This window comes from Prionailurus bengalensis, chromosome A2, assembly GCF_016509475.1.
Source record: "Prionailurus bengalensis isolate Pbe53 chromosome A2, Fcat_Pben_1.1_paternal_pri, whole genome shotgun sequence".
Taxonomy (NCBI): Eukaryota; Metazoa; Chordata; class Mammalia; order Carnivora; family Felidae; genus Prionailurus; species Prionailurus bengalensis.
In genome coordinates, this window is record NC_057348.1 from 13,892,381 (window position 1) to 13,916,277 (window position 23,897).

General features: G+C 55.8%; 1 protein-coding gene across 1 annotated transcript in view; it reads right to left on the bottom strand.

Moving 5' to 3' along the window:
- ELL (elongation factor for RNA polymerase II) overlaps positions 1–23,897 on the bottom strand; it is a 77,097-nt gene that overhangs the window by 6,136 nt on the left and 47,064 nt on the right. Inside the window, exons 3-8 of the mRNA XM_043587071.1 lie at positions 17,008–17,129; positions 16,428–16,591; positions 14,026–14,300; positions 10,570–10,694; positions 3,239–3,335; positions 1,614–2,088 (exon numbers count right to left, since the gene is read on the bottom strand). Coding sequence (XP_043443006.1) covers positions 1,614–2,088; positions 3,239–3,335; positions 10,570–10,694; positions 14,026–14,300; positions 16,428–16,591; positions 17,008–17,129 — 1,258 coding nt within the window. The remainder of the gene's footprint in view (positions 1–1,613; positions 2,089–3,238; positions 3,336–10,569; positions 10,695–14,025; positions 14,301–16,427; positions 16,592–17,007; positions 17,130–23,897) is intronic.

Consider the following 23,897-nt stretch of genomic DNA (forward strand, 5'->3'; position numbering starts at 1 on the left):
GCCCGGCAGATGCTGCATCTGTCGGGGTTAGAGGCAATCATGGCGCAGGGCTGGGACAGTACCGCACAGAGGAGTGGGTTAAATCAATGCCTGTGCCTCCCGTGTGGAACACGAGACCAAGAAAGCGTCCTCACATGCTGACCTGGAACCTTCTCCAGTGAGTCTGAAGCAGAGGCAGGGTGCACAAAGAACCAAGGTGGGTGTTTCCTGCTTGTACGGCTGCCTGCACAGGCAGAGCACATACTCTATCCCAGAAGGAGCCTCGGAGCAGGACGGGGGGCCTCTGTGCCCAACCGTTTTGTTACCCTTCGAGGCACCTGCGAGACGCAGATGAAGACAGTCACCCAGCCTAAGGCACAGCTCCCAGTGCCTCAGTTGTCCTCATCCCTTCCCTCGGGCCATCTTACTCCCTGGTTTGCGCGATTCCAAACCTCACTTTCTCACTTTAATCCCGGGACAAGCTACCTAGGCCGCTGTGTCCTGGGCAGGACCTGAAGCCACCTGAGCCTCACGTGTGGAGCCCACCCCATGGTATTCCTCCTTCCCAGGGCCCTTCCAGGGGCACATGGGGTCTTGCGTTCACCGTTTGGGACAGGACGTGCTGACCGGCTGGGCCCGCTCAGGGTTTATCTTCCCAGGCAGGACAGGCTCAAGGGACCTAGGCCTCACCTCAAGGGAGGGGCCGGCAAAGGCCTTTCTAGAGAGCAGTTGAACAACTCATTAAAAATAAGGAGAATGCAGCTCCACCCTTGACCCAGGAATGCCTCCTGCTCGGATCCTTTCTGGACACATAATCTGAGAGCGGCAGAAAGTCACACAGCCTGAGACTGCCTGCAGGAGGCAGGTGCAGCTGCATCTCTGTGGCCACATCATGCTGATTCTGTTAACAGCCACGTGGGGTGCTCAGCTCGGGCGCCTAGGGCCGTGAACTCAAGGTGACCCAAGCTCCGGGGGTGAAGACCCCCACTCCCACCCCAAGCCTGGCCTGTCCGTACACCTTCCCAGTATCTCTGGGCCCCACAAAGGTTCTCCTGCTCTCTCTCCAGCCAGCCTTGTACCTGCTGCTGTGATCCCAGCTTTCTCGACTTCGGCTTCCTCACCTGCTACATGACCTCATTCTGACTCCTACTGCCTGCTGTTCTATGGACAGCTTCCCAAACCCAGTCTCCACAGGCTGAAATATTCACTAGTCAGCAAGCTACACAAGGCCTGCGGCGGCCCACGTGCCGCCCCACTGCCTTCCCTGAACCCCAGCCCCACCCTGCTCCCCTTTCAGTGTCTGGGACCTCCCTGCAGCCAGGGCTGTCGCCTGGAACTAGCTCCTCTCCGGGTGCGTTGTTTGCCTCCATGGGCCTCAGCTCGGTCGGGTTCTGTGCACCCGGCACCAGCCTGGCACACAGCAGGACTGCAGAAGCCTCCAAGGCCAAGACCACTGGGGCACTCATGACCTCGTACAAGAACACAGGGTGCAAAGGGGTTGAATGTGCAGGGCGTGCCAATATGGGGGCCCATGGGGTGGTACAGCCCCCTCTGAGCAATGGCGGGTGTGGGAAGCTCAGGCTCCTGGCAACGTCCTGCAGTCTCCCACCACAGGCCTGTCTCCTGGTACCTACCCGGGGCATCTGGTGGGGCTCCAAGGGGGCTGGGTAAGTGGTCTGGCAACCGGGCCTGGTGCCTATCCTCAGCTGCCCTCTCCTTGTCTTTGTGCTTCTTGGACTTCTTCTTGGATTTGCTGCGCGATGAGCCGCCATGGGGCCTGCTGGGCTGGGCACAGTCCGTCAGCAGGGGCAAACCGAGGCGCGTAGTCGGGGCCGGGGTGGCCACTTCTCCGTGATCACAGTCCCGGCCGCTGTGGCCCAGGTCATTGCTGACGTCAGCCAAGGGGTCATGGGCCCTCGGGGGCTCCAACCGCGGGGGCAGGTGGGCATCCGTGCCAGCCAGCGGGCCTGGGGTAGGCAATAGGGCCTCGCGGCCATGGGGTGCACTCAGCTTCCCATTGATGGCAGGCTGAGCTCTCTGGGTGAAATGTGATATCCTGAGTTTCTTGTTGGCCAGGGGACCGATGAAATCAGGAGGCTGTGGTCGTTTCTACAAAGGAAGGGAAACAATTTTAAAAGGGAGACTGTGTCTGGAACCACTGGTGTCCCTTGAGAAGTGGCTGGGGAGCAACAGGCTGACCCTGAGCTCAGCAGCGAGGCCCTAAGAAACCCGGTGCCCACCTGCAAGGCCCACTCTGGCCACAAGGGGGCACACAGAAACAGCCAGGCCCTTGCTGAGGCAGGCTCAGCCCACCCTGAGTAGGAGCAGAGAAGCAGCATCAGCAGAACTGGCCAGCCGAAGCACTCAAAAAGGCCACCTCTAGGGACTGGTCTGAAATGTCGCTGCTTCCAGCATCTTCCCTAGATGAGGGGGATGGTGACAGAATCAAGTCTGAAGGATACAGGGCAGCCCCACCGGCTGGGATATCCACCCCTCTAGACCCAGGACTCCTTGGATCCCCACGGCAACCCTGTTACGTGTGCAGGCCTCATCCCCATTTCACAAGTGAGAAGGCTGAGGCGCGTGTGGCAGGGACGGACCACAGACAGCCCAGACCCAGGGAAGCAGCTAGACAGAAAGATGGTGGACAGCAGGCCCGCGATCAGGGGGAAGCAGTGCAATGGGGCCCTCAGCCCTCTATTTTGGCCCCAAAGCCAGGGCACGCAGAGACCTGACCTCGCCACAAGCAGGCTTCAGAGCCTTGGACACGGGCTGGGAGCCTCCAAGGCAAAGGAGAGAAGGGAGATAAATAAGGGACCTGGGACAAGGGACTCACGGGCCAGAGCATGCGGGTAGGGACATGTGAGTGCCCTTGCTGACTACTGATTAAATCAGCAGCAGCCACCACTCACAGGGCCCTGTGCCCGCAGCCAGCACACTCCATTTTACAGAATGTTCAAGACAGCTTTGAGAAGCAAGTGCACCTGCCATGCCTGCTGGCTCAGGGCAACGCGGTGCCTGCTCTCCATCCACCCACAAGTACTCGAGGGAACGGCGCCAAGGGCCCGGGCCCGGGGCCCCAGACTGGGGGAAGCCAGGCAGCTGCTCACTCACTGCAGAACATACCCGCCCCTGAGCCAAGGGCCCAACAGGCTACCCGAACACTGAGGTCCGGCCTGGCCCCCTGGCTCCTACCCCGCCTTCCCCCCTCACCACTGCCACCACCACCTGCGGTCACACCCATGCCTGCCACTCCTACCTGAGGGGGCGAGGCGGAGCTTCCATGTTCCCTGGGAGGACTGGAGGCAGCAGGGTCTCCGGGGAGGCCACCTGCACTCTGTGGCTGGCACAGCTTCCTATGAAGGAGAAGTGGGGTAGCTGAAAGGCCCCGCACACCCAGGCCCACCTGCCTTTCCACGGACACCATGCTGTCCCACCCTCGCCCGGTGATTTGGGGAGGGGCCAGCCACCCTGGCGAACCAGAACGGGGTTGAGTACCCGGGAACATCAGGGCATGGTAGGCAGAGAGCAGCCTGAGCATGTCCACCCTGGGTTCATCCATAGCCCAGAGGACTACCCTGCTCAGTGTCCTGCTGCACCCAGAAGGGTCAGTGGACACCCCCTCATCTAGACACCCATTACTGTGGAGACCAGGGACCCAAGTAAAATTGACTGGATATTCAAGGTCTGTGTCACGTCCCTGTGGAAGCTGGGTAAACTGGAGCACCGGCCCCCTCCTTTTAAAAACAATCATTCAGGGCGCCTGGGTGGCTCAGGCAGTTGAGCGTCTGACTTCGGCTCTGGTCATGATCTCACCGTCTGTGAGTTCGAGCCCTGCGTTGGGCTCTATGCTGACAGCTCAGAGCCTGGAACCTACTTCAAATTCTGTGTCTCTCTCTCTCTCTCTCTCTCTCAAAAATAAACATTAAAAAAAAAAATCATTCGTCCTAATAATGCTGCTTACTGCAGAAACTTTAGAAAATGCAGAAGGGGACTGAGATGACCTGGCATGACAGGAAGTCCTCCCGGATTCAGGACTCACCTTCCTGGGAGCCACATTACAATACCTCCTCAAGGGCGACAGGGGCAGCCAGCGATCCACAGGAGGGGTACCTGAGCATAACAGTGCAGCCAGGGACCCAACAAGAGACACTCTGACACTCAATGGGCAAACAGAAGGCCTACTAGTGACCCTGGCCTGAGGCCCCTCTCTAATCCGCCTCTCATATTCCCGGAGGTTACGAGTCTCACAGGAGCTCAGCCGCCAGCCCAGTGCTGTGCGTGGTGCCGCGGGCCCTCCAAGTGCCCTGCAAATGTCTGCCACGGGGACCATGTCGTCTGCACTGCTCTTGAGCACTGACAAGCAGAGCACAACTCCTTGACCGATGGCCACATTACAGACCACTGCTGCTGTCCCCTCCACGGTGGCCCCAAATGCAAGGAGAGCCACAGGAAAAGGGCCTGCAACACGCAAGCACGCACCAGGGTAAAACAGTCTGTGTGGCCACAAGGGGTACTGCCAGTCTGCTGTCCGGGCCACAAGGAAGCAACCGGAGGCATTCACATGCACTCTTTCCAGCCTCCGTTAAAAAGGCACGAAAGAGGGGAAAGACAGCAGCATGGTCTAACGCAGAAAGCAGAGCCAAGAAAACGGGGTCCCAGGCCACAGGACCCCACGGGCCTGGGGGTCAGAGCCTCAGAGACCGCAGAGAAGGGGCTCCTGCAGGGCTGTGCGCTCTCTGCTCTGGATCCTGGTCCACTGCGGGGAAAGATCCCACAGTATGCTGAGGAGTGAAGGAGCCCAGGCCTTCTCTGGGAAGCCAGGAGGCTGCTCCAGCCACACCCGGACAACAAGATGGACAGACGTGTGGCCTCAGGAGAGGAGGAAAGGGAGGGGCCCGTGGGGCTTCAGAGAAACCTCAGCAGCCCTCCTGAGGAGGTGAAGCCGCTCAGAGGAAAGTTTTGAAGGCCTGCACCCGGGCCTCCAGGTAACAAATGTGAGAGAGACAAGAAAATGCATTTGAAAGGGAAGAGAGACTCTAGAAGCAGATGAAAATTTTAAATCCACAACAGAAACACCAGCCTTAGTATCCTCAGAAAGACAAAGGACTCCAAATAGACATTTCTCCAAATGAGAATAGACATTGGTCATTCTCCAAACGAGAATAGACATTTCTCCAAAGAAGACACACAAATGGCCAAGAAGCACATGAAAAAGCGCTCAACACCATTAGTCGTCACGAAAATGCAAATCAAAACCACAATGAGATATTACCTCATATCCATAAGAGGGCTAGAATTAAAAACAAAAAACCAAACAGAACAAAAACCAGAAAATGGCGGGGGGGGGGGGAAGCAAGTACTGGTGAGGATGTGAAGAAACTGGAACCTTTCTGTGCATTGTTGGTGGGAACGTAAAACGGTGCAGCTGTCGTGTAGAAAAGTCTGGCAGGTTTTCGAAAACCTCAACTCCACTCCTCCTTCCTCACCTGAGAGGACTGAGACTCTATGTCCATACACATCCTCTGACACAAATGTTCACAGGAGCGCTACCCACGCGAGGAGAAATGACCCGAGGGTCCAGCAGCAGATGAATGAATAGGCAACTGTGGTGTATAACCACACACGAGAGAATATTACTGAGCCACAAAAAGGAACAAGGCTCTGCCACGTGGTACAATCTACAGGGACCTTAAAAAACGTTACAGAGTAAAAGAAGCCCGTCAGACAAGGCCACGCGGTGTATGATCCCGTTTATGTGAAACGTCCAGAGAGAACAGGCAAATCCAAAGACACAGAAAGCAGATCAGTGGTTACCAGGGGCTGGGGGAGGGCGATGGGAGTATCTGCTAATGTGGGGTTCCATCTTTGGGGACATGTTCTGGAAGCAGCTAGAGGTAGTAGTTGTACAATGTTGTGGATATAATTAATGCCACTGAATTGTGAGAAAGAACAAAGCTGGAGGCATCAATCCCGTGTTTCAAGATACAGTACAGGGGCGCCTGGGTGGCTCAGTCGGTTGAACGTCCGACTTCGGCTCAGGTCATGATCCCACAGCTCGCGGGTCTGAGCCCCGCGTCGGGCTCTGTGCTGACAGCTCAGAGCCCGGAGCCTGCTTCCGATCCTGTGTCTCTCTCTCTGCCTCTCCCCCACTCACACCCTGTATGTCTCTCAAAAATAAATAAACATTTAAAAATTTAAAAAAAAAGACACAATATAAAGCTATAATAACCAAAACAGCATAATACTAGCACACAAAAAAATAGACACATAGATCAATGGAACAGAATAGAGAGCCCATAAGTAAACTCACGCTTATATAGTCAATTAATCCAGGACAAAGGAGGCAAGAATATCCAACAGGGAAAAGACAGCCTCTTCAATAAAAGCTGTTGGGAAAACTGGACACCTATATGCCAAAGGATGAAACCAGACCACCTGCTTACACCATACACAAAAATAAACTCAAAATGGATTAAAGACCTAAATGTGAGACCCGAAACCATAAAACTCCTAAAAAGAAAACACAGACAGTAATCTCTTGTACACTGAGTTTAGCAACATATCTGTTGGATGCATCTCCTCAGGCAGGGGGAAGAAAAGCACAAACAATTGGGACTTCATCAAAGTAAAAAGCTTTTGCACGGCAAAGGAACATCGACAAAACAAAACGACAACCTACTGAACAGGAAAAGATACTTGCAAATTATACATCTGCTAGGGGATTAATACCCAAAACATATAAAGAACTCACACAACTCAACACCCCCCCCAAAAAAAAAAAACAAAACCAAAAACACCCCACAAATAATCTGACTTTAAAAAGGGCAGAAAAATCTGAACAGATATTTTCCCACAGACCTACAGATGGCCAACAGCTACAGGAAAAGATATTCAACATCACTAGTCATCAGGGAAATGCAAATCAAAACCATGAGCTATCACTTCACACCTGTCGGAACGGCTAGTATCGAAAAGACAAGAAACTAGTGCTGGTGAGGATGGGAGAAAAGGGAACCCTCCTGCACTGTTGGGAGTAATGCCAACTGGTACAGCCACTGTGGAAAACAGTATGGAGGCCCCCCCCCCCAAATTTAAAAACAGAACTACCAGGCAATTAGCAATAGCACTACCGGGTACTTATACAGAGGAAACAAGCAAACGAATCAAAAATATACAAGCTCCCCTAAGTTGACTGAAGCATTACTTACAATAGCCAAGATATGGAAGCAGCCTAAGTGGCCGCGAATAGATGAACAAGATAAAAAAGAATGTGGAATATAAAAACAACGGAATATTACTCAGCCATAAAAAAGGATGGGGCCTCACTGTCTGCAACAATGCGGATGGACCGAGAAGGTATTATGCTAAGTGAAATAAGTTAGACAATTACCATACTATTTCACTTATATGTGGAATCTAAAACATAAGATGAAATAAATAAATAAATAAAATGAACACACAAATGAAAAGAGAAACAGACTCATAAATGCAGAGAACAAACTGGTGGCTGCCAGAGGGGAGGGGCATGGAGGGGGGGAGAAAGAGGCGAAGGGAATTAAGAGATACAAACTTCCAGTTATAAAATAATTAAGTCACCGGAACAGGCACAAAAAGTACCGCATGGGGAATACAGTCAGTAACACTGTAACAGTCTCACAGGGTTACAGATGGTGACCACACTGCACTTACTGGCGAGCACTGAAAAATGTACAGAACTGTCATATCATTATGCTGTAGACTTGAATCTAATGTAACACCGTATGTCAACCATATTTCAACAATGAAAAATTTTAAAATAAAAACATCACTCCCACGGAATGAGAATGTGATGCCACAAAAAACCAGACCAAAGACCAGTGGGAGCTAGAAACAATTGGCAAAACGGATGGGATGGGAGAAGCTGAAAAGAGAGAGCGACGTGCAACGGGGAAGATGCGAAAGTGGACAGTTTATGGAGCACAACCCTCCCCCCGTACCTCTGACACCTCCACTCCCCTCCCCCTCTCTGCCCCCTGCCTCACATAAAGGGAGGTTGCCGGAGGGGCATAGGAAGCCTTTCCAGGAGCACACACAGGGTGGGAAGAAGGATGAAGGGAGTTTTCAGGCTGTGAGAGCAGAGACACTCGCCCCAGAGCACCTGCCAGGCCACGCCGTGATCACGCAGACGTGTAAATGGCTGGGTGGGGAACCTCCAACCCTTGTGGGCCAGGCCTTCAACATGGAGGCAAAAGTCCTCGGGATCTGAAGGCCCAGACTTGGGCAACTGCCAATCCAATCTGACTGAGCTATGGCAGAGGGGCCAATCAAAGCCCTTTCCTCAGGAGCTGTATCCCTTCAGCACCAGGGCAGAATCGCAGACCCAGGAATGGGAGAGCTTGCACAGGGAGAGGGAGAGGAGTGAGGAGAGCGAGAGGAGAGTGAGAGGGGAACAGGAGTGGAGCGGTCTCCTGGGGGAACCGGCAGGACCTCTGATCTGCTGAAAGTGGCAAAAGGCCATGGGACAACCAGGGGAAGCTTGGGTTGTGAAGGACAACGCGAATGAGCAGAGTAAGTGACAGGGCAGCCAAGCAGGTTACCAAGTCCACAAAGAGCATATGTGATGGGATGGTGACTGTGGTTTGGCGTGTGGTCCAGATGCCTGCCCTCGGGGAAGCGAGGCCAGGACAAGTGCAGGTGGTGGCAGGGTTGAGGGCAGTGAGTGTAAGGCCAGGCAACGTTGCCAAAGTCTCATCCTGCACTGGGAACACCTGGGGTAGGACGGGCCCCAGCAGCTACACACACGGGGAATAGAAGCACAGAGAAAGAATCGAAAGGATGCAGGAAGTGGGTGTCTGTGTAGAGCAAAGCCTCAGGGGCCCAGGTAGACTCTGCAAGCAGAAGCGTGCTTAACTCAGGTATGGATTTTGAACAAGCTGTAGGAAAAGGAGATGGCCCAGCTTCTGGGGTGACACTCGTCCCTACTCCCCACCAGCAGAAATACCCCAAGGCCCAGTTTTCCTTCCTGCCATGGGGCCATGGCTTTAAGAACTGCTACGCATGGGGTTTTCTTCAGGGCGTGAACAACCTAAAAAAGAACTGAGCAGACAGGTGGCTGGGGTCACCTTCAGCATGGTCATGGGCATCGAAGATGCTGACCCTGACTTCTGCACACCAACCAGTTCAAGCTTCCAAGGACGGTAGGTGCTACTGGTAAGTCGAGTGTTTCCTGGCGAGGCTGATCCCTAAGCTGGCCCATGCAGAGAAGAGCACCATGCTGGCCCGGGCGAAAGCCAAGTGCCTTGGGTTTACATGAGTCCTGGCAGCTCACTCAGCAGAACAGGGAATACGAGCCCGGAACTGCACAAAGCTCCAGAGCCGAGATTCCTACTGACCCCACCTACACACACACACACACACACACACACACACACACACACACACTCCTGGCCATTCCCCTTCTGGGGAGCTCAGTGTGGCCAATGCCCTCAGGGTCTGAGAACAGCAGCCAGTTAGTGAGAGGCTCTGAAGGACGGGAGGACAGGAACAGTCTTGCAGTGAGTGTCCCTCGTGTGCCCCTTGCCACCTCCAAGCACTTGGGTAGGTAAACTTGACCATTTCAACAGTGGTCAACTCAAGACATATTTAGCTGGGGCAACAGCAGACCCCAGAGAGGGGATGGGGGCGGGGGGGGGGGGGGCTTCTGCTGAAAACCTCTCCTCTCAGTCTCCCCAAGACCTCTGGACAGCCGGAGCCGTGACCCTAGGCTGGCCTAGAAACAGGTACTGGCTTGGGGAGGAGTGCCCTGCAGGGCTGACGAGAAACTCCGGGTTCACCTAGAGCGGCCCCAAATCGGCTCTGCTTTCTACACGCAATTAGTGCTTTAAACAGCTGAACTTCAAAACACACACACACACACCTCATAAATAACTCCAAGTCCCTGAGAAATCACTTAAGGACTAATTAGTGTATCAGCCTGCTCTGAAAGCCGCTTCACAGCCCGGCTCCCAAGTCAGGCATCAATTGAGAAGGAAATCATTAATTGCTTGCCTAAGCCAGGCAGGGGCCTACTTAACCACTCCTCCCCTGGGCCACCAAGGCCACTCCTGACCTCAGGTCCCAATTAATCTGAGAGGGAATGTGTTTAATTAATGCTACTTAATCATGTCTGTGGGGAGTTTTGTTTTGCTTTGTTTCTCTCTGCTGCAAGATCTCGAGAGGTTCTTCTTAAGAAGGAAGTGGCCTACAGCAGAAGCCTGTGGGGGTGTGCAGGTTTGGGAAGGGAGCCTGATGGGAAAGGAAAGGAGGCACTGGGATAAGCTGGGTGGACTGAATCCTTCTGTCTGGTGTTCAGGACAGTGACTTGTGCCCTCCAGTCCACCCAGCAGGGGCTGGCCTTTCCCCCGACAAGGGGCCACGGTGGGCTGCCCGGGCACCGTGGCATCCCAGGCAGTGGGGAAAGACTGCCAGAGAGTCTCCATGGATCCTTCCATCCTGCTCAAGGGCCCTGTGGCCTTCAGAACCACACAAGGCCACCCCAGCGTCCTCAGGAGGAGATCTGCCCCAGAACCAAGGTGTGGGGACAGGCCCAGAGATGGGAGGCGGCATTACCGGACCAGCATCCGCTTCAGCAGCTGCTGGTCCCCTTCCGAGTAGCCAGGCCAGTCCTTCTGCACATCCTTATACACACAGTCCTTCAGCGTGCATGTGCCATCCTTGGCATTCACGTTGGCCACCTGTAAGAAGAACCAGAATCACCTTGCGGGAAGCCCAGGGGAAGCAGGAGCTACCGAAAGCATTTGATGGAAGGTGGGGGGCAGACACACAGGAGGGGAAAGAGGACAGAACCACCCCCCCCCCCCCCCCCCACCAAATCCCCTGCCTACCCGGGCAGCAAGCCTTGGGATGCAAAGGGGTCAGAACACCAGGTCCTGACACACGCGTCTTACAGCTGCCGGAAGACAGGTTGGCTCCTAAAGGGGCGGTGCTGCCATCTATACTCGCAGGACCCCATCACCAGCCTCCCGACTGAACGTTTCATCTTCACCAAATTCAGGTTAAATCTTAACACCCAAAATGATGGTGTTAGGAGGTGGGGCCTTTGGGAGGTGATGGGGTCATGAGGGTTTAGAGCCCTCATGAACGGGAGCAGTGCCCCCTATAAGAGACTCCAGAGGGCCCTCGCCACTCCTGCCACGTGATGACACAGTGAGAAGACCCACTCTGTGAACTGGGAAGGGGGCCCTCACCAAACCCCCAATCTGCTGGTGCCTCGATCTTAGACCTCCCAGCCTCCAGAACTGCGGGAAGTAAACGTCTGTTGTTTATACGCCACCAGTTTATGTTATTCTCTCAACAGCAGTCTGAACAGACCGACGCCCGCTCTCGAATACACACTCCCGGGACACACGTGGCGGAGGCCGGGGCAGCCGGGGCCTCCAGGGGCCAGGCTAAGTCCACCTTCCCCGCAACCAGCCAGCCCTGCTCGGGCGGGGTAACAAAGGCTGAGCTGGTCTCCAAGACTGTGAAGGCAGACTCACAACGTTGACCCTGAGGATGCTTATAGGAGTTCGGGCCCCACCCCAAAGCGGGTACTTCCGGGACTCTCTCGCTGGCCTTTAGCGCACGGCCGCAGGGAGCTGGCGCGACGGCTGTTTTTCACTCTCACGGGCTCTTCTGAGAGGACTCTGTGTCACAGCGGTTTCCACAGGGAACATTTTTTAATGGTTGAGTAATATTCCACCAAACATCTGCACTGTGATTTACTCAAAGGTTTCTCCTTCGTTGGATGCTGACGCCATTTCCAGTTTCTCTGTAGCATATAAACAGACACCGCTGTGTGCAGGTTTTTCCATGCTGGCGACGTTCTCCTTCGGCCAGCTTCCCAGAAGTGGGATTAATGGGTCAAAGGCTCTGAACATTTTTATGGCTCTTGATGCGTTCTGCTAAAATGCTCTCCAGAAGAGCCACCCACCCGTCAACACTCCCACCCATGGAGGACGAGCCTGTGGGTTTCTCTGAGGCCCCGCCAGCACCGGAGACAGATGCTTTAAATCTTTGCTTTGGATGTTTTCACAGAAGGAAGAGGGAAGGTTCCTCTGAGGAGCGTGGTTTCGTGTGTGTTGCTCATCGGAATCCCTGATCACTTGGGGGCGGCTGGAAATGACCAGCCGGGGCAAGGCCCGGCCCACAGTGTTCCCAGAGACCTTCCCCTTCCTCAAGCTGACGGGGTCCTGCTACTGCCCACGACCACCAGGGAGAACAAGCTGGGTAGTAAACACAGAAGCACAAGGCAGATGGGGCCATTTAGAAGAAATCACAGTAGACACGGGGAGCACCCTCTGCCACCGACACCACGGGAGGCTGCTGACTCCAAATCAACCTAAGAAGCCAGAGCCCAGCAGGGTACCTCTCTGGTCCTGGGAGCAATGAGAGCATCTCAGAGGTTAAAAAAGCAGCAGGAACCCCTGGCACAATGACATCAGCACCGACAGATCCCCTTTCTCTTTGGAAAACTGAGCCCGCTGGCATTCTTGCTGCATCGGAGGACTGCTCAGAGGGTAAATCTCAGGTGTAACTGTGTGCACGGTCAGTTAAGTTTCACGTTCTGGTTTGAGGGGTTCAAGTGCTTCTTCTTTACTCTGGGCACAAACAGGGCAAGAGAGGAAGGTGGGAGCATGGGCGTTCCCAAGAACACCACAGTAGGGGCCAACGGCGGCCTGACTGGGCAGCAGTGTGGACTACAGGCATGTCCAGGTGGGCACAGGTCCCACCTGCGTCTTCAGTCCTGGCTCACATCTGAAGACCTGGCAATCTGCCAGCCCTGCCTCATTCTGAGCTCCAGCCCAGGGGAAGGGCCTCCACTGTGCTTCCCTTGAGTTCCCAAGGATAAGGCTGACACCTGCGACTTCCCAAGGAAACAAGCCCCCTAAGAACATCATTCCTGTTCTGGAGCTTTCTGGATGCTTTGGCAAGCCCCTCTGCCAAAGAAAACTTCTGAGCTATCAAGCTACATATCTATCTTCTAATAGGCCAGGAGCCAACTCATGAGCTCAGAGGGAGAAACCTTAAAGCTTGGTCCTCGCCTGCACAGCCTCTGAGTGGGGGACAATGGCTCAAGAGGCCACATCCACACAGGGGTTCCTGCCAAGTAGAGCCCCTGAGGCCAGGGTCCCGGTGATGTGAGGGGCCGCGAACCCCGTGGCTCATCCTCAGACACAGCTACCAACTGTCACAGAATGTGAGTTCTGCACTGCTGCCAGGAGCGTCTGAGGTGGGACGCAGGTGAGCTGGCGGACAGAATCCCTGGAGGCTCGGCCACACCTCCTCCGTGCGATGCGACTGTCACGCCAGCCACGTGGACCTCACAGCGGGGCTCCACGGTGGCCCATCCCCACTTCACAGCAAGGAGGCATCTGCGTGGTCTGGCTGATGTGGCGAAGCCAGAGCGAGCCGTTCACCTTCCCAGGGGTCCTCAGACTCCCTCCGGGGGCTTTGGGAGACAGGCCCTCCCCTCCTGCCCCAAAGCCTGAGCTGTGCCCTAATAGCAGGCTTCATCTGCTGACATCACGTTCAACCCCTCAAGAGGCGCTGCGGGCAAGCTGCAGCCACACACGGAAACCTGAGGGTCTCCACGTGAATCCCCTTGCCCAGAGCCACGGCTGGTGTGGTAGGGACGCCCACTGACCGTGGAGCCTGTGCTCTTGTTAACTCACATATGCGGTCACCCAGGCTTCTTTAAATTCTAAAAGCCTCAGGCGGCGAAGTCTTTGTTGGATCCTCTGTGCTGTGCCCGCTGCCTGTGTGGTAGCAGACAGCGAAGGAGGAGCATGCTGACCTCCCTCCGAGCCAACCTCGGAGCCACTGGACAAGAAGCACCATGGCCAGCAACGTGTCCGTGACACGCTTAAGCCGGTCCTAACCCGGGAGGCCGAGGCTCTGAGGCAGGCTGCGAATCTTGGAAGAGATCCCAGGAAGGGCTCTTCCCAGCACCCCTGTGTCCAGACCCTCTGCCGAGGCCACTCAAGGTTGACTGAACCCTCCACCTGGCCCCGGGCAAGCACGAACCTGCTGGAGGAGGCCGTCCAGCGCATCCTTGTCCGCCTGGGCCAGGCCGTCCTTCTGCAGCCGTAGCAACAGCTCGGCCTTCCGATAGGGCCTCAGCGCCAGGAGGTGCAGCACTCGGTCACGGAAGGGCCTCTGAGACACCCCACTGCCCCCACTAATGCCACCAACACTGCTCTTCTTGATGGCACTCGCCAGGTTGATTGGCGTCGCCCGCTTCCGGGAGGGCACGGCATCCGTGGCCCCCGGGGCTGGTTTCCGAAACTGAACCTTCTTGCCTGCAACGAGAGCCAAGGCATTAGGGATTTAAGGGGGTGAGGGGGTACGGCCTCTGTGTCCCTCTGCCTGGGGCTGATGCCGAACTCTGAGCGAGTGCGTGGATGCCTGCTGACGGCCGGCAGCCCAAGGGGAAGGCAGCTGGAGCCCCATCCAGCCTGGCCTGCTCCGTGGGGACCTGGAGAGCTGAGCACACCATCTACTGACCACACACAGCTACCAGGCCCTTGCAGGGCCCCAAGTGTCAGAAGCGGGAGCTGCAGGAAACAGAGGTATGTTCAGAGCTTTAATGGGTTTCATCAAGGGCAGGCCGACCGCTATACGGAGAGGGCGGCTGATGAAAAGGGTGGGGTTCCTGAACCGCCAGAGGCAGGCGCCCTCAGAGCCCACACATCACAGCACTCTCCAGCCACAGGATCCGCCATTCTCTTTTACGATAAAGGAGGAGTGGATAAAGGTATGGGGCCGCTTGGGCAGCTTCTCTGGAGACCCCGGGGTAGGAGCAGCTCCCCAGGCTGCAGCCCCGTCAAGGCTGCAGCCCCGTCAAGTGCTTCTTGGACAGACCCAGAGTCCCGGGGGAGGGGGGCAGCGGCCCGATCCCCCACCCCCCTAGTGCAAACAGACTCCAGCACTGCTCTTGAGGGAGGGGCCTCTGCTCAGAATTTGTTAACTCCACCCTGGACGGCAGCACGGCCACTGAGGGAACGTGCACGGCCAAGTGAGGTCAGCGCGTGCCTCACGTCCTTGGGCCAGAAAGCTCTCCACAAGAACTTTTTGTTTTGCTCTCATCCCTTAAATCTCATGTGTCAAATTAATATGGGAAGGAGTGCTGTCAAAATCCTTAGGGCCAGACTTTGTTCCCAGAGGACCCAGCTGATGGGCTGACGCAGGGTAGAGGAGAGGCCTGACGCAGTGGGACATACGTGACTACGCTTTCAGAGGCCAGGAGACGAGTGCTGCCACCAGAACCGAAAGCAAGAACTCTCGCCATCCCCAAAGTGGTACAACAAGCCACACTTTTGACCAAGTTTTTGGCTGAAGGACCCAGAAACTTACTAAGATGTGTATGAACGTCCACATTTGCACGCTGAGGCGAGAGCAGGCAGGGGAAGCATTTCTGGATTCTGGCTGCTGCTCTCGGGCGGCTTTGTCCCCAGCAGCAGCTCACAGCCCAGGGCATGGGCTCCCGCGGCACGCATGGCCACATCCACCAGGATGCAGCGTTCACTGGTAGCATGGACTCCTACTCCTCCTGCCTAGGGTTTCGCTCAGAGCCAACCCCACTGCCACGCCAGTGAAATCACATACTCCTTTGGGGGCCTTTGAAATCCTCCCACCTTTTCTTAAAAAACAAAAAACCCCAAAAGCCATTAAGGTCCTGTTTGCTGTAAGCCATTTTGTGCCTTTCTCGGGCCTAACGCCCTTCCTCTTGGCCTTGAATCCTGATGACTCTTGAACTTGTCTGGGTCTAGGTGCTGGGAAGACTAAAGCAAGAATGGAGCTTCCTAAAAGTAAACACTTTTCATGCTGCTGGTGTCTCAACTTCACCAAAACCGTTTCCAAGCAGATGATGAGCTGCCAGAGCCTTCTCGTCCAGCAGGAAATCAACACATTTCCTTCCCAGTTGTGACCTGACAGGCCCTTGCTGGCCCCAACCCAGCAGCAGACTATTTGCCATAGGGCACATCTCACAATCGGCACCTTGCCTCTGGCCGTGTCAGGCCTGGGGAAGAGCCAGCCAGGCGGGTGAGGGCAGGGGTGGCAGCTGAAGGAGGACAGACCCCAGCCTTGCCATCGAGGAGCGTGTCTATCTCCCTGATGGGTAGGGATTCCCGAGGTCAGAACCTGAGAGAAGGGCTCGTGGATTCGGAATTCCTGGAGTTCTTGGGGCTCATATTCAAACTGGGGAATCAGCAGATGCCACAGCCCCCAACAGACTCGGCCAGTACAACAGGACCTTTTCTGACCTGACAATGAGAGATGGCTCCCCTTGCTTGGGGCCGCACCTCTGTCAACCCACCATTCCCACTCCTGGCCAGGACAAGCCCTCAGTCCCTCCTGCTCCCCACCACAGCTGCCCAGCAGGCATGAGCCCCCCCCACAGGCGGAGTCGCAGGCCTCATCCTCACCCAGGTAGCGGCCTCCAGGCTTGATGACGATGGCACCACGGCTCCGTGTCTCCTCCTCAGCTTGTGCCATGCTCTGTCGTGCTTTCTGGTAGGAGTCATCGGTGGCACACACCGTGATTTTGTCCTGGATGCTGCCCAGGCAGTCCAGGTGAACATCCCCGTGGCTGCAAAACACGGGGCCAGAAGCTGAGGTGAACTCCTGGGATGACAGGGAGACACGGTCTGGGCGCCCGTGCTCCCCCGTTACCCCCCAGCTGGAAATGGGGCCAGCGCTAACTTGAGCAGCATCGTTTCCACACAGCGTATCTTAACCTGGAAAAGACAAGGGAACCCAGGCCCCTGGGCAGAGGTAGCAGGCCTGCACCTGTGCCCTGGACACACTGAATGCAGCAGCAAGGCTCGGGTATGGGAAGGGGGATCTGGAATGGCCTGGCTGGCTCAGTCAGTAGAGCACGCGGGTCTTGATCTTGAGGTCGTGAGTTCAAGTCCAACATTGGGTACAGAGATGACTTAAATAAATACCCCCCCTCAAAAAAAGAGAAGAAGAAGAAGGGGGCACTGCGCCCAGATGGGGCCTTACCTGGACACATATTGCTGGATGCAGTCAAAGCTGCCCTGGGGGCTGTCACGGCCAATGTTGGAGAGGTAGAAGGAGAAGGTCCGTGCCTCCGTGGGGCAGTCAGGCTGGGGGATGGAGATGTGCTGCATGGAGAGGGAGAAACATCACTGGGAGGTCCACATCACGGAGGGGACCGTGGGACGGGCCATCCACTGGACCCCAGACCGTCCCCCACAGCTTGACACAAGGAGGAAGTGCCAGTGCTTTCTAAGCATGGCACGTTGGTCTGAGGAGCACAGAGCACTTAGCACACGCCCGGAGCCAGGGAGCCCACCCTGATCTGGGCCATGAGCCAATTTCCCACCCAGCAAATGGGGCAGATCTGGCCTGGGACATGGGTGAAGGTGACGTGAGACAAGACGGGCAGCAGTAGCGACCAGTGCACACTGAGCAGCCGATATGCTCCAACCCTTGCTCCCCTGTGGGATACACACTCCACCTGGATGTCCATTCGCTGTCCTGCAGCCAAGACCAAGGCGGGTGCAGGCCCCGAGGGGCTCACAGACCGGCCGCACCCTCCCCCAACAAACCGTGACACGGTTACATGTGACAAAGGATGAATGTCTTGGTTAATAGAACCCTGACTTTGGACGGTGCCTCTGCAGAAGGGTGGGACAGCCTGACCGGCAGATAGACAGACAGCAAAGGTCCCGGCCAAGGTGCAGGTGGGATAGCATTGCGCCCACAGGCCGGGACCGCATTCCAGGCCAACCCTCACTGGGTTGAAGTCCTGGGGGCTGTGGAGGAAGCTGGTGGGAAGATCCATGCTCCGGTTGCTGGCCCATATTTGGGGCACAAGATGGGCCTCCAGAACCCTCTGTTACCAGTGGGGACTCCTCATAAAGTAATCCCTGGGTTTTGAGTGCAGGAGCTCAACACAGCTAGGCACACAAACAAGGGGGGGCAGAAGTGGTAAATGGAGGTTGAGGGGGTGGGCAGGCCCCATTCAGGCCTTATCCTTGGGCTGCTAAACCACCTCAGTATGCCCAGGCCCTATTTCTTCTCCACTGATGTGAGACCACCATGGCTCCCTCATCAGCACTGGACCAAACATGGCCCCAACTGAATTCCAGCCTTGCCCAGCTGTCATATGTAAATAAGGGCAGTTCAGCCTGAGACTGAGGACACGGTGGCTCAGGTCACAAGGAGGGCCGCTGCCCTCTTCACAGCCTCCCTCCCTTCACCGCTCCTCAAGGTGGTGTGTGGACCCATAAGGGAACCTGCACGTGCACCTGGCCTAGAGTTAGCCCCAAAATACTGAGTGACCTGCCCAGCCTGCAGTCAGTCCCTGCCCCAGACGTGCACAGTGAGAGCCGACGTGGCACAGACTGGCTCCCAGATAAGGCAGTTCAGCCCTGTCCTGCCTGTATGCGACATCTCCTTGTCTCACACTTGTGGCCATCTTGTGCTGCCGGCCCATCCCTTCTTGGATGTGACGTTTGTTCTCCATCACAGAAGCAGCCGGAACACGCCGCCCAGATCCTGAGGCTCAGGCTGCTGAGGGTCACTGCAGGAGACGCACCCAGAGCCAGATACGCACTGATGCCGTTGCCCAGAATGCAGCCGGAAGCTCATGCACCCCAAAGTCAGCAAGTCAACAGTAGCTTCCGGTGGAAGCTGACACCCCTGCCATCGGGTGGCTCTTCCTCCACCCGATCCTTGAACCTCCTCCTCATCTCATCCTGGCTCTGATGGAGACATAGCCTCCCCAGGCGCCACTTTCCATCTCAGTCTGCTCAGAGGACAGTGGCTGCCTCAAGGGCAATGGTCCTCACTGGGCTGTCACCCCTGAGAGGAGGGCAGGAGGTCAGGTCTCAGTCCCAAAGTGATTGTGCTTCTCTCTGGGTGGGAGCCGTGGGGACTCTTCGCCGTGACCCTTTTATGCCATCTAAACCTTTTCCACACAGGTGTGCGCGCCTACCTCCAAAATTCGTCCTGGACGTGGGGGTCCCGGCACAGAGCCCGGAGGTGGGTTTGTGTAGCCACTGGGGCCACAGGATGGTGGGAAACCTGGGGCTTAAAACTGATGCATGGGAGAACGTGATGCTGCTGGGGACAGGGGAGACACACACAGAGGTCTCCAGTATCCTTCAGGACAAAGGCGGGGACACCCGAGCAGGGGAAGGAGGAAGGCAGAGGGGAGGTTTGCTGGGAACCTGGTGTGGCCAGGTCTCTCGGCCCCATCCCCGCCCAGCACTACCACGGCCTGAGGACTCCTTTGGTTAACGGGCGGCTTTGCTGCTCCTCAGGGACGCTGGTTATCGGTTACCAGTCGGTGGGCACCAAGCAAGGAAATTCCCCATCTGGGCGTGAATAGACCAGGAATGCATGGCTTTCTCTGTGCCAGCGAAGAGCTTGGCACACGTACCAGGATGTGGCCCGACAGTCAGCCCTGCTCAGCTGCAGCATGTGCCTCCTGGACCCAGTCTCGGCTGCCCCACGGGGGCCACCATGTGGCCCTCAGCTGGCCTGGGCATGCAGGTCTGGGTGCCTCTAAGGTCAGCCCTGACTCCAGGTTACGGGGGCAGGGGGAGTCACTTTAAACCTAATCGAGTGTCTGTGTACACAGACCCAGAGCAGCAGACAGGCTTGTCCTTCCTGGGCGGCCCTGACTGGGCGGCCCTGAGTGCCTCTGAGACCTGTGAGGGGCACCGGTCCCTGCCAGAGCCCTTTCACCTCCTCCTTTTTATTTATTTATTTATTTTGAGAGAGAGAGAGAGAGAGAGAGAGAGAGAGAGAGAGATTGAGAATGTGCACATGTAACCAGGGTAGGGGGAGAGAGAGAGGGAGAGAATCCCAAGCAGGCTCCGCACCGTCAGTGTGGACCCCGAGGCAGGGGTCAATCTCACGAACGGCGAGATCATGACCTGACCTGAAATCAAGAGTCGCACACTTAACTGACTGAGCCCCTCAGGTGCCCCTCACCTCCTCCTCCTTTTGAAATCCATCCTAAGTGGGACCTGCCTCCCCTCCCTCCTCCCCCTCCCCCCCCCCCCCCCCCATCTGCAGGTGCAGGCGGGAGCTGTGAAAAGGCACATCAAGTCCTGGTGGCAAAAACTGGCGGGGGAAGGGCTCGATATTCCGTTCTGGTAAGAACAAGACAAACAGGTACGCACAGGAACCCAAACTCCAATTGACCAGGTTCTCTCTGGCCAGAGGAGGTTCCAGGCAACACTTGCTTTCTTAGTTATTTTCGCTTCCTAAAGAAGCCTCAGAATAAAACATGTTCTGGGTAAAGAGAACCACAGTTGTCCAGCTGAACTTGACTTCCAAGAGCAAAGCAGCCACTTCGGCCCAGGGGCACTCCCTCAACCCCAACACCAGGGTGCATTCTAAGCACCTCCCTGCATTCCAAGACCCGCTCTCAAGCCCTCACTCACCGAGGATGCTCAGAAGAGGGAGTGCACGCCCCTGCCCTCTGCTCAACCTTGGCACACAGATGGTTCCCGACTCTGCGACACCCCATTTTAGAAATTTTTTAGACTGTTTTCAAATTGTCCCTGTGACAACACGGCAACAAGCACCCTCGTGCCTCAATCATGTGCACATCCCGGACTGCTCCTTCAGAGTTGGCTCCTGGACACACAGACAGAAATTGGTCAAAGGCTTTCGACCAGTCCTGCCAAACTTCATTCTAGAAACTGCAGCTCAGGCAAATGCCGCAACGCTAAACTGCCCTGGATACCACCCTTACTTCTCTTTTTTCGTCAACTGAAGAGTTTTGGGGTGGGGCTGGCCAGGTGGAGGTTTCTTTTCCCCTCTGGAGGCTGACTTTTCACCAGCTGTCAGACGTTCACAACTCAGAAGTGAACCCCAGGGGCATCTGGGTGGCTAAGTCGGTTAAGCGTCCGACTCCTGATTTTGGCTCAGGTCATGATCTCAGTTTGTGAGTTCAAGCCCTACATCGGGCTCCGTGCTGGCGGAGCCTGCTTGGGATTCTCTCTCTCTCCCTCTCTCCCTCAAAATAAATATAATAAACTTAAAAGAAAAAAAAAAAAAGCGAGCCCCAGACAGCAGAGGGACCCAGGTCAGCCAGCTCAGTGTCTGGGAGAGGGCAGGGAATGCAAACACAAACATGTACGTGGCAATGAAACGGAGATGAACACTTTGCTCTGGCGCATGACACCCTAGAGGCCAACACGCTACAAGTGAGAGACCTGGCAAATGCCATTAGTCACCCCAAGGAACTAGCCAACGCCAGGGCCCGGCCACACACCACAACCTTCTCGGGCAGGCCTGGCTCTCATGGTGCTTACAGGCATAGGCAGGGAGGCGACCAGGCCAGATGGGACTCCCACCACCTCGCCCCTAGGCAGCGCTCAACACTGAGGTCCTATGCTGGCTGTGCACACCAAGGGGGACATGCACTAGGGGCTGAGTGAGCTTGCTGTGGGCTGCAAGGACACTGGTTTTCTTAAGTCCTTATTACCCCCCCCACACACAACCCCCAAGGCAGAGAGCCCATCACCTGGGTGAGGAGGCTGAGGGACAGTGAAAAGAACTGGCAAAGGCCCCTGAGCCAAGAGCCTACAGACCTTCAGTCTGTCAGCTTCATGCGCCTCTGGGAAAGACGGTCCTTGTCACGCTATGCAGAGCCTGGAACGTGGACTCAGCCCATGGACCACGAACACTGAATGGGCCTGCCCAGCCCCGCCCCTCTGGCCTCCCGTTCCTCCCACCCCTCTGGCCTCCCGTTCCTCTCTCTACCCAGCCTACCTCACTGGCCCCATCCCCACCCTCAGCTATACACAAGCAGCTCAGCGACCAGGAGAGGTGGGAGGGGAGAGCCCAGGCACCCTGCCTCCTCTGGCAGCATGGTGACTATGCAGATGCGGCCTGGCCAGGAAAGCGTCTGCTGTGTGTCCAGCACCAGGCCAGGCCCCTCACACCTGGCAGGGAGTAGGGGATGCATCCCATCACTGCCCAGGAAGAGAAGGATGACGTCCAGACACGGAGGGTAGACCTAGTGCGTGACCCTTCACAGCAAGCAGGGAAAGAACAGCACCCCTCCTCTCTACCCGGCACAGCCCTCCCCAGGCTCACAAAGGGAAGAGTGGAGAACTGTGGCCTGACTTGCCCAAAGCTGCGGCACAGGGCCTCTGTACCCTCAGAACCTTCTAGAAACTCTGTTACACATGAGAAAATCCAGAAGGAAGGAAAGTGGGCAAAGCATGATCCTGACTCTAAGGTGGCAGGACCCCTGACTCGAATGGATGTGGCTCTCAGGCTTTGCACAGAAATTTGGGTGACACAAAACATGGCCCAGGGGAACCTCATGGTGCTTCCGTGAGCGGCTGTGTGGTGTCCTGCTGACCAGAAAATCTGCTCACAGGATAAGCCATGGCTTTTAGTGGCCCTTTCCATGCATCTGCTGCCTCATCTTCCCGACTACAGAGGGTACAGCATGACTATTGGCCACCAGAGGGCACCATGGGGCCGGCCTGGCAGCAAGCCGAGGGAGCCCTGCCCCCCAACACTGACCTCTGCCCCTGGGGAAAAGTCCCAGGGACAATAAAGGGAAGGCTGCCACAAGACTGATGGGACCAAAGAGAGGTGCAGAAGTTCCAGAGGAGGAACTGGGGGAGCGAGGAGTCTGGGGCCTTTCAAGAGGTCTTGCTGACTTTAACTGGTCTTCGCGATAATGTCTGTTCAGTTCAGTTCACGTGTGCACCTGGCCAGGCCTCAGCCCCCGGGGGCATCATGAATGCTAATCTGGATGGGGGTATTCTGTAGATGTGGTGGCATCCACAAGCAGCTGACTTTAAGAAAGTGACCCTCAATGGTCTGAGTGGGCCTCACCCAAACGGCTGAAGGCCTTAAGGAAACTGAGGTTTCCCTGAGGAGAAAGAAGGTCGCCTATGGACCACAGTGCCCATTCCTGCCTTCCCCGTGGATGACTTTCAGCCTCACCAGCCCCACAACTATGTGAGCCAATGCCTTGCAATACATCTCCTTGTATCTTTGTATCTGTACACACAGACACGTGGATGTTCTAGAGGCTCTGTCTCTCTGGAGCACCCTGGCAGGTGCGCAGATCTTCTTAAGGAGGCAGCCGGCCAGCTGTCAGGTGGAAACTAACTGATTTAGACACTTGTGGCAACCCTTCAGATTAAAAAGAGAAAAAGAGAGAGACAGACAGACAGACAGACTTGCAATAAAGACCACAAGAAAAACCAGTGTATCAAGGTATGTTTGGTGGGTGAGGGATTTGTGGGGGGGCGGGGGAGGGGGCGGGGGTAAGTCCTAAGCCTTGGGAGGCAAGGATTGTGGACAACTAATCCTTTCTTTTATTCTCCAATTGTTTTCTGTAAGGTGGTCATTTAGAATGAAATAAACACATTTCACAAAAAATGGGAGTGCTGAGTTTCTATACCTACCCCCTGGGCCAGCAGCCCAGTACCAAAATCAGACACCCACGGTCCCAGGTCCAACAACAGAGACCAGCTTCCAGGGAGGCTACAGCTCCAGTCCCACTTGGCCTCTGGGACACCTCAGTTTTTTTGTTTTTTGTTTTTAAATTTTTTTACATTTATTTATTTTTGAGAGACAGAGCACAAGTGGGGGAGGGGCAGAGAGAGAATGAGACACAGAATCCGAAGCAGGCTCCAGGCTCCGAGGTGTCAGCACAAGAGCCCGACGTGGGGCTTGAACTCACAAACCGTGAGATCGTGACCTGAGCTGAAGACGGACGCCCAACCGACTGAGCCACCCAGGCGCCCCTAGGACACCTCTGTTTTGAATCAGCACAGAGATCAGATCAGTACGGGGGGCCCAGGAGTCATTGGCTACAGGAAGGAAGGGGAGACTCTGAGGGGCCACTGGACAGAGAAGCTGCATTCGCCCCAGACAGC